The 17,949-nt window shown below is 46.7% G+C and overlaps 2 protein-coding genes across 6 annotated transcripts in view; one reads left to right on the plus strand and one right to left on the minus strand.

Moving 5' to 3' along the window:
- LOC137377078 (DENN domain-containing protein 2B-like) overlaps positions 1 to 17,949 on the minus strand; it is a 565,382-nt gene that overhangs the window by 332,017 nt on the left and 215,416 nt on the right. The gene's annotated exons all lie outside the window — the stretch shown is intronic.
- On the plus strand, positions 16,063 to 16,617 carry LOC137376911 (ribonuclease H-like). Its single transcript, XM_068045867.1, has one exon. The coding sequence runs from the start codon at positions 16,063 to 16,065 to the stop codon at positions 16,615 to 16,617; it is 555 nt and encodes a 184-aa protein (XP_067901968.1).

Consider the following 17,949-nt stretch of genomic DNA (forward strand, 5'->3'; position numbering starts at 1 on the left):
AATTCTGAGGGCCAGTATTAATTGTCATTTAGAAACACACAGATTAAGCAGGACAATCAGTTTGGACATGTTAAGGAAAGGCTGTTTCTGACTAACTTGATTGAAGTTTTGAGGAGGTAACCAGGAAGGTCAATAAGGCTAACGTACTTGATGTAGTTCACATGGATTTTAGCAAGGCTCGCGCATGTCAGACTGGTCAGAAAAGTAAAAGTTCAAGGGATCCAAGGAAAAGTGACAAGTTGGATCCAAAATTGGCTCAGTGGCAGGAAGTAAAGGCTAATGATCAATGAGTGTTTTTGTGACTGGAAGGCTGTTTCCAGTGGGTTTCCACAGGGCTCAGTAGTAGGTCCCTTGCTTTTCCTGGTATGTATCAATCATTTAGACCTAAGTGTAAAAGGCATGATTATTTGCAAATGATACAAAAATTGGCCACGTGATTGATAGCAAGGAAGAAAGCTGAAGACTGCAGGAAGATTTCAATCGATTGGTCAGGTGGGCAGAAAAGTGGCAAATGAAATTCAATCTAAAGTGTGAGGTAATTCATTTGGGGAGGGCAAACAAGGCAAGGGAATACATGATAAATAGTAAAATTCTGAGAAATGCAGAGGGACAGAGAGACCTTGGCGTGCATGTCTACAGATCCCTGAAGGTAGATAAGGTGGTTAAGAAGGCATATGGGATACTTTCTTCTATTAGCCGAGGCATAGTATATAAGAGCATGGAGGTTATGCTAGACCTGCATAAAATACTAGTTAGGCCACAGCTAGAGTAATGCATACAGTTCTGCTTATTGCATTACAGGAAGGATGTAATCGTACTGCAGAGAGTACAGAGGAAATTTATGAGGATGTTGCCAGGACTGGAGAATTTTAGTTCCGAGGAAAGATTGGATAGGCTGGGGTTGTTTCCTTTGGGATAGATGAAGCTGAGGGGAGATTTAATTGAGAGGTATAAAATTATGAGGAGCTTGGATAGAGTGGATAGGAAGGACCTATTTGCCTTATAGAGATACAAAAACCAGGGGGCATAGACTTAAAGTAATTGGTAGAAAGATTAGAGGGGAGTTGAGGAGAAAATTTTCACCCAAAAGGTAATGGGAGTCTGGAACTCACTGGCTGAAGGCATAGGAACGTAGGAGCAGGAATAGGCCATTCAGCCTGTCGAGCCTGCTCTACCATTCAATTAGATCATGGCTGATCATCTACCTCAACAGCACTTTCCTGCGCTATCCCCATATCTCTTTGATGCCATTAGTATTCAGATATTGATCGATTTCTGTCTTGAACATGCTCAATGATTGAGCTTCCACAGCCCTCTGGGGTAGAGAATTCCAAAGATTCACAACCCTCTGAGTGAAGAAATTCCTCCTCATCTCAGTCTTAAATGGCCTATCCCTTATTCTGAGACTGTGTCCACTGGTTCTAGACTCACCAGCCAGGGGAAACATCCTATCTACATCCACCCTGTCACGCCCTGTAAGAATTTTGAAAGTTTCAATGAGATCACCTCTCATTCTTCGAAACTCTAGAGAATACAGGCCCAGTTTCCTCACTCTCCCCTCATAAGACAATCCTGCCATCCCGGGGATTAGTCTGGTGAACCTCCTTTGCACTCCTTCTATGGCAAGTATATCCTTCCTTAGATTAGAAGAGCAAAACTGTACACAGTACTCCAGGTGCAGTCTCACCAAGTCTCTATCCAATTGCAGCAAGACTTCTTTACTCCTGTACTCAAAACCCACAGCAGTGAAGGCCAACATATTATTTGCCTTCCTAATTGCTTGCTGCACCTGCATTTTAGTGACTCATAAACAAGGACGCCCAGGTCCCTTTGAACATCAACACTTCCCAACCTCTCACCATTTAAGAAATACTCTGTCTTTCTGTTTTTTTTATACCAAAGTGGATAACTTAACACTTATTCACATTATATTGCATCTGCCATGTTCTTGCCCATTCATTTAGCCTGTGCAAGTCCCCTTGAAGCCTCCTTGCATCCTCCTCACAACTTACATTCCCCCCAAGTTTTGTGTCATCAGCAAATTTGGAAATATTACACTTGGTCCCCACATCCAAATCATTTATATAGATTGTGAACAGCTGTGGCCCCAGCACTGATCCTTATGGTACCCCACTAGTAACAGCCTGCCACCCTGCGAATGACCCATTTATTCCTACTCTCTGTTTTCTGTCTGTTAACCAATTGTCAATCCATAACAGTATATTATCCCAATCCCATGTGCTCTAATTTTGTTTACTAACTTCCTGTGTGGGGCCTTTATCAAAAGCCTTCTGAAAATCCAAATACACTACATCCACTGGTTCTCCTTCATCTATGCTACAAGTGACATCCTCAAAAAACTCCAACAGTTTTGTCAAACATGATTTCCCTTTCATAAATCCATGTTGACTCTGCCCAATCATATCACTATTTTCTAAGTGTCTAGTTTTCACATCCTTTATAATAGATGTTAACATTTTCCCTACTACTGACATCAAGATAACAGGTCTGTAGTCTGTAGGATGGTAGAAGCAGAAACTCTAATCACATTTAAAAAGTACTTGGATATGCACTTGAAGTGCCGTAACCTACAAGGCTACGACCAAGAGCTGGAACATGGGATTCGGCTGGATATGGGCGGCACAGTGGCGCAGCGGTTAGCACCGCAGCCTCACAGCTCCAGCGACCCGGGTTCAATTCTGGGTACTGCCTGTGTGGAGTTTGCAAGTTCTCCCTGTGTCTGCGTGGGTTTCCTCCGGGTGCTCCGGTTTCCTCCCACATGCCAAAGACTTGCGGGTTGATAGGTTTATTGGCCATTATAAATTGCCCCTAGTATAGGTAGGTGGTAGGGAAATATAGGGACAGGTGGGGATGTGGTAGGAATATGGAATTAGTGTAGGATTAGTATTAATGGGTGGTAGATGGTCGGCACAGACTCGGTGGGCCGAAGGGCCCGTTTCAGTGCTGTATCTCTAAACTAAACTAAACTAAACAAGCACAATAAGCCGAATGGCCTCCTTCTGTGCCGTAAATTTCTATGATTCTATGATAGGCGGTTACACCAATTAAAGCCAAGCAGCATTTTGTGGTAAGTGGTCAGTCTCAATGTTTATGATAAATTATATTTTATCTCTCAGAATGTAACAGGAATAGTGCTTCTTTTTATTTCTTATTTCCTAGATAACACCTACCCACACTCTGACACCCCTCAGCCAAACAGGAGTTTGTTCAGAGACAAATCAATATTGGATGAGGTCACACAGCCACAAGACCCCTGGACGCTTGTGAATGACCAAGCAAATGTGGTTATAAATTACTTCAGAGCCATTGCGCAGAGAAATATTCTAACCAAAAAAAACCTCTGTTCAATATTAATGAAATTGTCTCGTATTTTAAAAGAATGTTTTGTCTGAATTACAGTGCAATAATATGCAGGCTGTTTGTGAATCCAAAATGGACATAAGACAGGCAAGGCTGCATTCCTTCTGTCAGCTATTTCCTGGAAACATCCCGCCAGTACATCCATCTACACTCAAATGAGAAGGGAATTTCCTCTCACTTTCTGCCAGTTTTTCCAGTGTTTAACCCATAAAGTTTGAAGAAATCATTTTTACAAATCCCATAATGGAAATTTAACCTTGAGAACTTCTTTTAAAAGAACATAGCTGACTTGAAGACATTAACCAGATAGCAGTGTTTTTAATTTTGTTAATGTAAAACCATTGGTGAAATGATCTATAGTGTATTCGGTTTTAAAAATCAGTATTTACACCAGCTTTATGGAATCTGGACTGGTTTTACTAAAATGGTTCCCGGGATGAGGGATTACATTTACATGGATAGGCTGGAGAAGCTGGGTGGTGCTCCTTAGAGCAGAGAAGGCTATGAGGAGATTTGATAGTGGTGCCTAAAGTCATAAAGGGTTTGGATAAGAGTAAATAAAGAGAAACTGTTTTCTATAGCTGAAGGGTCGATAAACAGATGGCACAGATTTAAGATGACTGACAAAAGAACCACAAGCAACATGAGGAAAAGCTTTTTTATGCAACGAATGGTTAGGATTGGGAATGCACTACCTGATAGGATGATGGATACAGATTCAATAGCAACTTTGAAAAAGGAATTGGTTAATACTTGAAGGAGAAAACAATTGCAGGGGAAAGAGCGAGGGAGTGGGACCAAATGGATTGCTCTTCAAAAGAGCTGGCACAGACCTGATAGGCTGAATGGCCTCCTTCTTTGCTGTACTGCTCTATGATTCTACAGTCCTTAAGAAAGAATTGATTCAGAAGCTGAAACTATTGAGCACTTTACGCCCCAGCAAAAGTCAAGAGTTCAAATCCCAGGGTTCCCTATCGCCAGATTGCCTTAACTGATGGAGTTGTGATCTCTCTCATCCAGAAGTCTGGAGGGCCATAGTGTGTGAGTGAAGTGTTCCATCCTGGGAACAGGCTAAAAACGTTGATCTCCGTATGGCCCAGCCCTGAATATTGGAGATGATATCTGAGACAAGCTTCAGGAACCAGACTGTGCTGCCCTCCAACTTTAAGGGAAAGTACAATCTCTTCCAAGTTAGCTGTCTCAGCCAGGTGGCACTGGTAGAATTACAATGGCTTCAAACATTAAAGTCAGTGCATTTTGCCCAATTACAAAACAAAACAGGGGATTTTAAACAAATGCTCCTCATTTTGCACATGCATGCAGACATCCTTTTACAAGACAACATGGAAAACCCGGCTTTTTCTACCTGATTTTTGATTTCCATAATTGGCCACTGGACATCTGTGAAACAGAATGTCCAGTTGAGAGAAATGGTCAGAAGAGGCAAAGGCAACATCAGTTGCTAAAATCAGCAGTGCAAGAGCAAGCAGCTGTAGTTACAGTTGGCTTTTGTAGTAGGTTTCTGAGCTAATATAAAAACGTTGCAGTTCCTCCTGCTCCTCTGTATTAACATAGAAAGTTACAATTAAAGCCAAATGAAATAGCAATGCTGCCTCTCCTGGTTCTGATTCTGGCAGGTTTCACCCAAATCCTGTTACTAATTACTCCTGGAGCCTGAGACAGCTCGTGGCCAATGGCAGACTGGCTGGTGGTGACTGCAGACTGGTTGTTGTCTATAGATTGGTGGTTGCTTGCATTCTGGCTACTGGTTGCGAAATGGCAGCTCATGGCTGGCTGCTGGTGAATTGTCCACAGATTGGCGGAGGGTAGCTAGCTGCTGTTGGCTGCCTGCCTGCAGACTGACTCCAGCATCAGGAAAACCAGAATATTGTTCATGGATGCACTTATTTTTAATAATAATACAAGAGCAAAATACTGTGGATACTGGAAATGCTGGAAGAGTTCTGATGAAAGGTCATTGATCTGAAATATTGGGGGTGGGGGATCGGGGAGTTTTATGGAGGCGACAGGGGTCTCAGTAACCAGCTGAAGAGCCAGAGAGAGGCCATGGGTCACCTCCTCTGGGGAAGGCCTGCCGCATTACATGCTAATTAGGCACTTTAGTGGACAGTGGGAGGCCTATCCTGGGATTGTGGACCCCGGCGACAGACGTCCTGCCTACTGAGAGCTGTCAGCCAATCAGAGGCCGGCAGCTCTTTTACTGAGCAACTCCACACCCGAGACAGCGGCTGCACCCAGTAGAGCACCCACCCGCGGCCTAAGATCAACGAGGGACGCAGGCCAGAGATGAGTCATGGCAGGAGGGGTTTCGCTGGGTGGGGGATAAGGGGGAAGGAGGCTGTGGGGAGGATGGGTCAGCCCAAGGGCAGGGAGATGGCTTTCAGCAGGCTCCCCTTCCCTATGCCGGGTCCCTCAATCAGGCACCAGATGCTTTTGAACGAGGGACTCCCCCACCCCCGCAACCCCACCACTGCCCCACCTCCCCCAGTGCTGGCAAGCAACCCATACAGAACCACTCATTGCTGGGCTAATATCGGCAGAGACAGAATGAGGCCCTTAATTGGGCATTAATTGTCCCCACCTGCCACCATCTCACCTGATTAAATGCTTTCCCCACCTCCAAACTCACTGCAGGGCAGAGCATAAAATCCTACCCACAACCCCCAATGGCCGCCCAGAAGTAAGTTTCTCTCCCCGCAGATGCTGCCTGATCTGCTGAGTATTTCTAGCATTTTCTGTTTTTATTTCACTTTTTAAAGTCATCTATGTGCTGCAGTTGTGATCACAAATCTGTGAAAGAACTTGTACATGGAGTACCATTCTTATTACAGGTACAATAATGAGATTATTGAAAATGGAAAATATGTGTGCATATGGACATCATTGCAGGGGTTCGTCAGGGAAATATAATGGTAATGACATAACATACCCTGCCCACATACATTCCCCATGTACACAAATGTATACATCTGTAGACATCCTGTTGGTTGCCTGAGTTTCCACCACTGTTCTTGAGCATATGGTACAAATCATTGATCTGATCCAATGATCGTGGTGCTGCTTGGCTTTATATTTAACCTGCTCTTTTCCTCTTTTGACATGCAGGTTGACCATGTTGTAACTTCACTAGATTTGTATCTCATCCTAAGATATGCCTTTTACACTGCCCATTGATCAGCGTTGGTACCCAAATCGATGATGATCACGACTGAAGGACATGCTAGACCATACGGTTACCGACTGTAATGGTGTACTGTCTTGCTGCTACCAGTGAGCCACCGTGCCTCACGGATGTCCAGCTTTAGGTTGTTAGATCGGTCTTTCGTATGTCCCACCTAGTAGGGTGTTAGAGCCACATTCTGGGACATGATGAACAAGGGACAGTGATGGAGGAGTGTTTTTCTTTTATTCTTTCATGGGATGTGGGCATCACTGGCTAGGCCAGCATTTATTACCCATCCCTTATTACCCTTGAGAAAGTGGTAGTGAGATGCCTTCTTGAACCGCTGTAGTCCTTGGGGTGTAGGTATACACACAGTGCTGTTAAGAAGAGAGTTCCAGGACTTTGACTCAGCGACAGTGAAGGAATGGCAATATAGTTCCAAGTCAGGATGGTGCGTGGCTTGGAGGGGAACTTGCAGGTGGTAGTGTTCCCATACATCTGCTGCCCTTGTCCTTCTGGGTGGTAGAGGTCACAGGTTTGGCAGGTGCTGTCAAAGGAGCCTTGGTGAGTTGCTGCAGTGCATCTTGTATATGGTACACACTTCTGCCACTGTGTGTCAGTAGTGAAGGGAGTGAACGTTAAGGTTGTGGATGGGGTGCCAATCAAGCGGGCTGCTTTGTCCTGGATGGTGTCGAGCTTCTTGAGTGTTGTTGCCTGCATCCATCCAGGCAAGTGGAGTGTGGAATATTTTCTGATAGATATGATTTTGTGAGTATGACTATGTAAGGCTGTTGCTTGACTCCTCTGTGGGATGCCCCTCCCAGTCTGTGCACCAGTCCCCAGATGTTAATGAGGAAGACTTTACAGGGTCAACTACATCATAACTACAGCACCTCACCTTGCCATGCACAGCAACCTAAAAAAAATGTAAAAGCTGACCAACATATTCTAAAAAGTTGTTATAGCTCTCTAGAAAAGCAGACAATTTAGAAACAGATCTCAATATAGGCCTCATGCCATGTGAAGACAAGCAGGTCAACTGAAAGTACAGTGGGTCAGGGACTTGTAAGAGCTTAAAGGTGCAGAGGTGTCCATTATTCTATTGCTTGTATAAGCTCTACAGCAAAGGTGAATTTACAAACTACTGAGGGGCATTCATGAACCAGATGTTTTATGACAATCCAGTAGTTTCATGGTCACCAGAGTATTTTTTTAAATTCCAGATTTATTTAATTAACAGAATTTATTTGCACTAGTTTCTGTGATGGGATTTGAACTTGTGTCTCCAGAGCATTAGTCCAGGCCTCTGGATTACTAATCCAGTACCATTACCATTATGCCACCATTCCCCTGTTGCAGCAGTCAAAGTAGGTAGTCTTTATGATGGAGAGGACATGGAGTTGGAAGCTCCACTCAGAGTCAAATAGGACAGCAAGATTGTGAACAGGGGAAGGAAGTGGCAAAGGCAACTGAACAGATGGTTTTAATCTTAGTGACAAAGAAGTCCTTGAGCTCCTGGCACTTCTTGTTGGAGGTGAGGGTAGAGAGGGCAGGGGAGAGGGGATTAAGAAAATGGTTTATAGTGAAGAGAAGCCAGCTTTGTTTTTGCATTTCCAGGATGATTCTGGAATAGTGAGCAGTTTTGGCAGAGGAGAACAGGACCTTTCGTGCTTAATGTGGACCAGCCAGAACCGGTGATGAATGGTTCAATCAGATGTCCGCCACAAACGTTCAAGTCTGTGTCCCTTGGATTTGGTCTACGCCGATGTGAGGAGGAATGTACAGGGAAAGAGTAATGGTTTTACTGGTACACTTGATATCAGTGCTAAATTTACTGTTTACTAGTTTAAATCTATGCCCCCTTAGCCTACTCATCCAATTTACATCGAAATAATTTTCTGCATTTACTTTTTCCAAACTGTTCACTACTTCGTGTACTGCTACAAGATCACTCTTAAATGGCTCCTTTCAGAACTGAAACACCCATGTTTCTTCAATCTTTCCCTTTAATTCAGATCTCTGGCACCAGATGCTGAATTACTCTCTATTCCCACCCTCACAAGGTAAATGCAGAACTTACACCTGCTGCCCTGAGCCCACCATTACCGAACTGTGTCTCCTGAGTCAGGCAGAGGGGTATTAAACATTCATGGTGGACTCTTTTCAGGATTGCTACGTGGGAGGGAACAGCAAGTGCTGGGAATGGGAGGGGTAAAATGGAAGTTGGGGGGCTGCTGCAAAGGACTCTCCCAACCATCTTGAAATTTTGGAACTTTCTTGTCACTACCCCAGGGACTATGTCTAGAGCAGGAATGAGGGCAGACCGGATGGAAATGTGTTGGGAATCTGGGCTTAATACCCTCAACCCTGGTATTTCCATGCAAAGGGTGTGATAGTGGTAGGCAGAGGTGTTCCCAGCAGGGGCAAAGAAAGAGGAGCCCAGGTTGAGGCAGTTAGACTGGAGTAGACCTTGTTGCCAAATTTTGATCCATTTTCCACTGCTATCTGCCTTCCAATTTTGTACAGGAGTACAGAGGAAAATTTAATTCTAGGGAGCAGCCTCATGGTTCTTAACTGCACCTTCTCAGTGACCAGAATTGGACACAATATTCAAGGTGCAGTCTGACCACAGTTTGATAATGACGTCCTCTGACTTGTGTTCTGCTCTGTTAGTTTTATAGTTCAATAGTGTATCAATTTTGTTGATTGCTGCTTTACATTGTTTGGACACGTTGAATGGTTGTGAGTCCAGGGCCGGAATTTTTCCCTTCGCGGACGGGAGCTGTCCACCAACTAAAAAGTCGGTGGCGAACCCGCCTCCGCCTGGCCTGGGGATCCGGGCGGCGTTTTGCGGTCCACAACCCTTTAATTGGTCTGAGGCGGGACTTCTACCTCATTGAGGCAGGAAGTCCCACCTAATGGAGATGCTGGTCAATCAGCGGGACGGCAGCTGTTAGTCCCAGCAGCGCCACTGGGAGTGGTGGCTACTCCTGGGACTGCAACCAAGCCGTCGGAAAGATGTTGAGGAGCCCTGGAATGAAGGTAAGTTTTTGGTGCCTCCCCAGGGGTGATCGGTCAGGCCCTGGCGAGGCAAGGGTGGTTGATTGGGGGGACGGGGATGGGGGGTATGCGTGTGGGTGTTGGGGGTGGTTGGGGCAGCGGGGATGGCCCTCCATCGGGGACAGGGTGCCTGATCATGAGGCCCCCCCACCAAGGCCGTCAGAAATCCGCCGGTTTTATCTCTTGGGCTTACGCTGCCCGACCAGCCACAGATAAAATCCCCGTAGTGGAGGGCAGAAGCCCTTAAGTGGCCACTTAAGGGCCTTGATTGGCCTGGGGCGGGCAGGCTAGTTTTCACTGCCGCCATCTCACGTGAAGTGGCGGCAGAGGCGGGAGCGGGTCAGGAACGGCCCACCGTGCCTCCAGCTCCATTTTACCCCCCCCCCCCCCCCACCGTGCCACCACCACCTTCCCGCTCTTTGGGGGGGGGGGGGCGTAAAATTCCGGACTAGGTCTTTTTCCATTTTATCCTTATACATTTCAACACCATTCACAGAGAATAGGTGTCACGCATCTTTCCTTCCTTCGTACACATCCTTTGTCTGGATTAAATTTCATCTGCCATTTTCTGCCCACTTTTCTCCAATTTAATCTGTAATTTCTGAGCTAGCTACACTGGTTCTGCAGCTCCTCCTAATTTGGCATCACCTTCAAATTTTGCAATGACATTTAGCATGGAGTAAATTAGAAACAGTAGTGGTCCCACCACTGATCCCTAGGGCACACAACTCAGTGGTTCCCTCCTCCCGACATAACTGCTCTAACAAGTAACCACTGTTTTCCACCCTTCAGCCAGTTTCTTATCCATTCTTAAGGCTTTCCCTGAATTCCACAGTTTTGAACTTGACTAAAAGCCATTTGGAAGTTTATATATAACACATTACATACTTCTGCAGTCCAAGGATGTTAAGGTGATTTGTCAGACAGGATCTTTCCATTCTGTGTGTATGTTGACTATCTAGGTTATAATGATGCAGATAATCCTCAAGTTTATTCCTGATAATTGATTCCATTATTTTACACAGGATTTAAGTAAGACATAGGTTTGTTGATGTCTGAACCTCAAGTGTATCCTTTATAAACATGGGCTGTTTCTCATCTACTGATACTGGCTTGCAAATCTTCTCCCTTGTATACCTTAGCACTCGAGAGAACCCTCAAGGGAAATACACCCAAAAGTGCATGAAAATATGATTTATAGGCACAGGCAGAGAGCAGAATTTTATGCTTCCAGTCTGTGGTTTAAGTCAATTACAGGCTTACTAATTATTACTTCTAGTTTCCTCATGGATGATGACCACTCTAATAGACATTGAGGGCTCCCTTCCTAACGACAATGAGCCTCCACCACAAGTGTATAAGTGAACTTTAAAAAACTCCTAAAGTTACAGACCATAACTTCATTCAGACAAAAAGACTGACAATCTACATCACACATCCCTGTAGTACACAGTAGAAGAATCCTAAATATGGTAATCTATGTGTACTTTTAAAAAATGAATTAAAAGTCATCGCCACTCTAACTCAATAATTATTTTATTTCCAAATCCTGACTATCAGGACAAAGTGTGCAAGTCAACCAAGTTCATATATTCACACCAGTGTGGGAACAGATTAAAAGTGACTGTGGGAACAGATTAAAAGTAAGCTAATCAGCTAACAGACTAACTGTGAAGCTGTGGAGCCAATTTATAAAAATAACAAGCAGAAGCTAACAGGACAGCTGCAGATAACTTAATAGTAGCCCATTGTTGATGGTCAGCCTAATGAGTACACCAATCAGACACTGACAACACGAAATTGCAGAAGTCTGCAATCCACTCAGAAACAAATGGGGGGCATTACTCGTTTTTTGAATAACTATAAGAAAGGTTTGCTGTAGTGAGCAATGGTTCTTCTTTGTTCTTTTATTTTTGTTTCTTTCTTTTGCTTTGCTTTTTGTTTCTTTTGTAACTTTGCAATGTAACAACCACATACTGCAATAAAGTTTCTAAAGGTTACGGTCGGACTTCGTCTCTCTTTGTAACCAATGGGATCCAACAACTTGGCGTAGTCGGCAGGATCGCTGGAGGATTAAAGACCGAAGCCCTGGACATCGGACCTATATCGGCTCCTGGAGGTAAGGACATCTCTTTACTTAAAAAGTTCTTGGCCTTTGTCTAGTTTCGGTACTCCACCATGTGATCCCGAACTTTTCCGAGGCTCAAGACCCCCTTTATAGCCGCCTAAATCGGCGGTGTTCGATGGTAATACACCGGCCCGGCTGAAAAGCTCCACGGCATCTGTATAAAAGCCCCACGGCTCGAGACCCCTTCCCCCACACAAAATTGGTACAATGCCTGACAAAGGAAACCAACAGTTGCCAACCACTATAAAAGGCGGGCGGGCCCCGCCAGATATTTCCGAAGACGAAATTCTTCGGCAGTTAAAAGGATATATAGAGCAACAGTTTAATTTAGCTAAAACCTGTTGTGAAACTGAACAGAAATATGGTGCCTCCAAGGGACAGTGGTCCCTGGAAGATATAAAGAGAGTTTGGGGAAAAACGACCCGTTTAAAGGATAAAGAACGGACCCAATGGTCCTTAGTCGTAATCGGCCAGATCCGACAGCGTAATGAAATTATCCAACAAGCTCAACGCGACCACGACCGCGACCTGACTAATGCAAAGGACCAACTGAAGGCGGTTTCCGAACAATTAAGGAAGGAAAAGCTTAAATTAGAAAAACTAGAAACTGAAAAAGCAAGGTTGGAAACCGAAAATAAAGAACTTAAAAAACAAATACGAGAAGAACGGGCAACGCAACCAAAGGGACCGGGGCCGCCCTGCGGACTCCACATGTTCCGCCTGTACCCGGACCTGGAGTCGTTACTAAAAGAACTACGAAAAACGGAACTGCGTGAAGACGGTCTAGAGGAAACTGAGTCCTCCAGTGAAGAAAGTGATACTAATAATGAGCTCCCTTTTGCACGGCTCGCCCCCCACCCCCCAAAAAGAAACGCGTTAAGATCAAGCAGGAAAAGAAGACTACAGACGGTAACAAGGTGACCACGTCTAAGCACCAGACACACTGGGTACACGTCCCGGCGGACCCGTAGAAAATTGACAAATGGTCTGAAGAATTGCCTGACCCGAAAAATAGGTGACAGAAAACATGGGCAGAATTGGAACATCTGAAGGGAATTTACCACCTCCATCCGTGGAACGAGGTACAGATTTTGACCATCAAGGTGCCCAGGCGAGCGGGGCGAAGACTGAACAGAGAGGTCGAAACTGCTTTGGGCGAGGACGAGCAGCGACTAGATGCTGGATGAGCTGCGATTAGACAGTGGCTGCGAGCGTACTGTCCCGTAAAGACGGATCGGAATAAAATTACAGCCTGTCAGCAAAAAGGTACCGAAGAGGTGTGGGAGTATGAAGAGAGGTTTAGATCTGTTTGGCTGGAACACTCGGGGATAATGGACATTGCTCCAAAGGATCTGGACGATACCTGTTTTGTGCCTTTGAATCTGCCTTTGTTGCGGGGCTAAAACCAGAATTATCCAAGATGCTGAAGGTAACCTTACCAGAGTGGGAGGGCACAGGAGTTCTTTTGGGCCTCCTTATCTTGAGAGACAATGGATACGCGCCTGGAGGTGGTCAGTGGTTTGTGAAGCAGCGCCTGGAGTGGCTATAAAGGCCAATTCTAGAGTGACAGGCTCTTCCACAGGTGCTGCAGAGAAATTTGTTTGTCGGGGCTGTTGCACAGTTGGCTCTCCCCTTGCGCCTCTGTCTTTTTACCTGCCAACTACTAAGTCTCTTCAACTCACCACATTTTAGCCCTGTCTTTATGGCTGCCCGCCAGCTCTGGCGAACGCTGGAAACTGACTCCCACGACTTGTGATCAATGTCACAGGATTTCATGTCGCGTTTGCAGACGTCTTTAAAGCGGAGACGTGGACAGCCACGTGGTCTGATACCAGTGGCGAGCTCGCTGTACAATGTGTCTTTGGGGATCCTGCCATCTTCCAGGCGGCTCACATGGCCAAGCCATCTCAAGCGCCGCTGACTCAGTAGTGTGTACAAGCTGGGGATGTTGGCCGCCTCGAGGACTTCTGTGTTGGAGATACGGTCCTGCTACCTGATGCCAAGTATTCTCCGGAGGCAGCGAAGATGGAATGAATTGAGACGTCGCTCTTGGCTGGCATACGTTGTCCAGGCCTCGCTGCCATAGAGCAAGGTACTGAGGACACAGGCTGATACACTCGGACTTTTGTGTTCCGTGTCAGTGCGCCATTTTCCCACACTCTCTTGGCCAGTCTGGACATAGCAGTGGAAGCCTTTCCCATGCGCTTGTTGATTTCTGCATCTAGAGACAGGTTACTGGTGATAGTTGAGCCTAGGTAGGTAGGAGTAAACTATGCGCAAGTGGTTGATCGGTGCAGCCAGCTGGACAGGGACATGGGAGCAAAGCTTCGAGACATGCAGGCGGGTTGGACGCCTAAAGGCCCTGATAAGGCGCAAGACCTGGGTCATGCCACTACTGTGGGAAGGAAGGCCATTGGGCTAAGATGTGTAGAGCGAAGGGACAGGGAAGAGGACGGCAAGGATATAATCCTGCACCAAGACCAGGTCCATCCCCTGATGGTAATGACCTCCTAGAGTTCAAACAGTTGACGCTCCAGCAACAGAAGGAGTTACTTGATGTGACAAAAAACTAGTGGAGCCCCCCCTCGACCTTTTGGCGGCCCTCCTGGTGCTAATAGAACAACAAAGAGATGGATTATATATAACCGCGAGGGTGGGCGATCAAGATGTAGACTGCCTGTTGGATACTGGGACTGAATTAACGTGTCTACCTCAATGATACGGGAACTCTATACCGATGGACGGTAAAGTCAAGACCGCCCATGGGGCTGGTAGCCATGGGTTGGTGTTCAGGAAAACCCAGCCCATATGCATTGGTCTTGGCCCACACGAATTGATAACACCAGTCTGGATAGGTCCGGTGGACCAGGCCCTTCTGGGTATGGACGTTTTTACCCAGCTGAACTCCTCGTTGCATTTTGAAGGTGGCCATGTAACATGGTCTATCAGAAGTCTGAAGAAGGAGGAGCTGAGGGAGCACCCATTTATGGGCTCAGGATAAGAATGATTGTGGGCTACTTCAAATGGAACTGGCAACGTTTACGGGATCCGCTCCGCCCTATACTAAACAGTACCCCATTAGTCCACCATCTATTGCAGGAATCTTACCCATAATTAGACAATTAGAGGAGCAAGGCATGCTGGTTAAAACACACAGTACCTCTAACAGCCCTGTGTGGCCAGTACAGAAACCAAACGGGACCTGGCGGCTTACTGTTGACTATGGAAGGGCGAACCAGGGCGTTGATCAAAAGGCTCCTCTGGTAGCTGACCCCCCGACGATATTCAACGCCCTGAGGCCGGAACATGATTGTTCTCTGTTATCGACATGGCCAATGGATTTTGGTCAGTGCCACTGGCACCCGAGTTCCAACCGTGGTTGCCTTTACCGTTCAACAACAACACTACACCTGAACCCGGCTGCCACAGGGTTTCCACAACAGCCCTACGGTATTTCATATGGCCCTACAAAACCATTGGAAGGGAGTTACCTTCCACGCACTCCACGGTCATCCAGTACGTGGACGACCTCCTGTTAGCCCCTGAAACGGAAGAACAACACGAACAAGATCTGCGTACCTTGCTGGACCACCTTCATCGGAGAGGACACAAGGCCAGTATCGACAAAGCGCAGATAGCCCAAGGAGAGGTCGTGTACTTGGGACAAAAGATTTCGAAAAGAAAGAGGGAACTCACTCAGGACAGGACCACAGCCATCCGGGCTGCCAAACAGCCCACCACTATCCAGGAGCTTAGGTCCTTTTTGGGTTTGTGTAACTTCAACAGAAATTGGATCAACTCCTACACACAGCTGGCCCAACCATTAACTGATCTCTTGAAGGGAAAGCGGGCCTCTAAAGAATCAGTTACTCTAATCAAAGAACAACAACAGGCTTTCGAAAGCTTAAAGAGGGCCTTGTGCTCGGCGCCAGCCCTGGGAATCCCCGACAACAGGAAACCATTTGCCCTGTTTGTACATGAAAAAGAGGAATATATGACTGCCATACTGACAGAGGAGCATGGGGACCAACAGAGACCTATTGGATACAATTCGGGAAAACGGGACACCGTAGCCCTAGGATGGGGCAGTTGCCTAAGGGCCATGGAAGCCACATGCCAAGCTGTGATGGCTACTGTGGGTCTGGTATTGGACTAAAAGCTAACAGTCAAGTGTCCGCACATCGTCCACACATTGCTATCCACGAATAGAGTATCCCAATTGACAGCAGCCAGATGGACCCGATGGACAACGGTCCTAGAGGCCCCCAACCTCCATATAGTCCAAGCCAGCCCGGTAAACCCAGCAAATATGCTCCCGTTGCCTGAGGAGCAAGAGGGGGAGGAGCATGATTGCGTGGAGGCTATGAGAGAGACAGAGGAATTGACCCTGGCAGCGGAGGAAACATCGCACAATCCAGATTTAATCATTTTTACAGACGCCTTCTGCTTTGTTGACAACGGTACCCGGAAAGCAGGATTGGGCAGTTACAACCCTACACGAAGTCATGGCAATGGGACGTCTGCCCAAAAGGCCGAATTACAGGCCCTGTCGGAGGCATGTCGGATAACGGAGGGAAAGACGGCTAATATCTATACGGACTCACGATACGCCTTTGGAGTTGCTCACGACTTTGGTCAGTTGTGGCGTAAGAGAGGATTTCTCACTGCCGCTGGTACACCTATCCAAAACGGGAAAGAGGTCCGAGACTTGCTAGAGGCGATGCAATTACCACAAGAGGTGTCCATTCTGAAATGTAAAGCCCATACGAAGGACAATACCATAGAGGCGAAGGGGAATGCCCTAGCTGACCAGGCATGCAAGGGAGCCGACTTGCAGGGTGACTCCCCGCACGCATGGATGTAAATACGTAAACTGAATGCACCCACTCTGGGACAAGACCTACAATTGATGCAGAGCGAGTGCCCCAGAGACGACAAATGGACATGGATAGAGGCAGGGATCAAGCTATGTGAAGACGGCATCTGGGGACAAAGGGACGCCAATAGGACAGACGCGCCACAGGCGCTGATGCCCTTTTTAGCCCAACAGATTCACTCCTGGGGGCACCTGGCCCCGCAACAGATGACGGCTCGGTTCCAGAAAAGCTGGTGGGGTCGGGGGTTCAAAAAACACGCCCAGCTGGTGGCTGATCGCTGTGTGGTCTGTCAGAAAAACAATCCAGGACCCACCACGATAATGCCTCAACTAAGAGCTCCTGCTCCAGCCGGCCCATTCCAGTGCTTGCAAGTCAACTATATCACTCTCCCACCTTGCCAGGGATACACCGGCATTCTCGTCATTGTCGACAGATGGGTAGAGGCCGTCCCAGCCAGAAGAGCCTCGGCCAATCACAATGCTAAGGTCTTGTGTAAGGACTACATCCCCAGATGGGGAGTACCGGTCAACATTGATTCTGACCAAGGGACTCATTTTACAGGTGTGGTCTGTCAGGAAGTCTGTCGGCTACTGAACATTACGTGGGATTTACACTGTCCTCACCACCCACAGTCCTCAGGCCAAGTGGAGCGAATGAACCAGACCCTAAAGCAACGACTATCCAAGTATCACCAAGAAGGAATACAATGGCCCCAGGCGTTGCCGATAGTTCTGTGCAGCATTAGGGCGACTCCGAACAGAACTACGGGCCTGAGTCCATTTGAAATAATAACAGGGAAACCCATGTCTCTGCCGGGAACAATTGATTTGCGAAAAGCTGATTGTCACCTGATGAGTGATGCTTTATTAGAGTATTGTCAGAACCTAACAAATGCTATCAGTCCTGCTTCCTCGCAGGTATCGGCAGCTTGGGGTGACCCACCAGAAGGAGGGCACGACATCGTCCCGGGAGTCTGGGTCTACATGAAGAAAATACATAAAGAACCATTGGGCGCCAAGTGGGAGGGACCTTTCCAGGTGCTACTGGCCACCCAGGCAGCAGTTAAGGTGGAAGGGAAGAAAGCGCGGATACACGCCTCTCACATCAAACGAGCGATCCGTGACTAAACATCGACCTGCTATCAGGACAATTACCATTTGCCAATATGTTCAGAATTTGTATCATCCTCTTTGCATGCATTTTAAGTATCTGCTTTCTTTTGGCTAACCAAACCCGTCCACTTTGGTGAAGTAATCGAGTGTCCAAGGAATTGCACGTTAACACTTTCCTTTACATGTTTTATACCTATGCCAAAGCAG

This window comes from Heterodontus francisci, chromosome 14, assembly GCF_036365525.1.
Source record: "Heterodontus francisci isolate sHetFra1 chromosome 14, sHetFra1.hap1, whole genome shotgun sequence".
NCBI classification, from domain to species: domain Eukaryota; kingdom Metazoa; phylum Chordata; class Chondrichthyes; order Heterodontiformes; family Heterodontidae; genus Heterodontus; species Heterodontus francisci.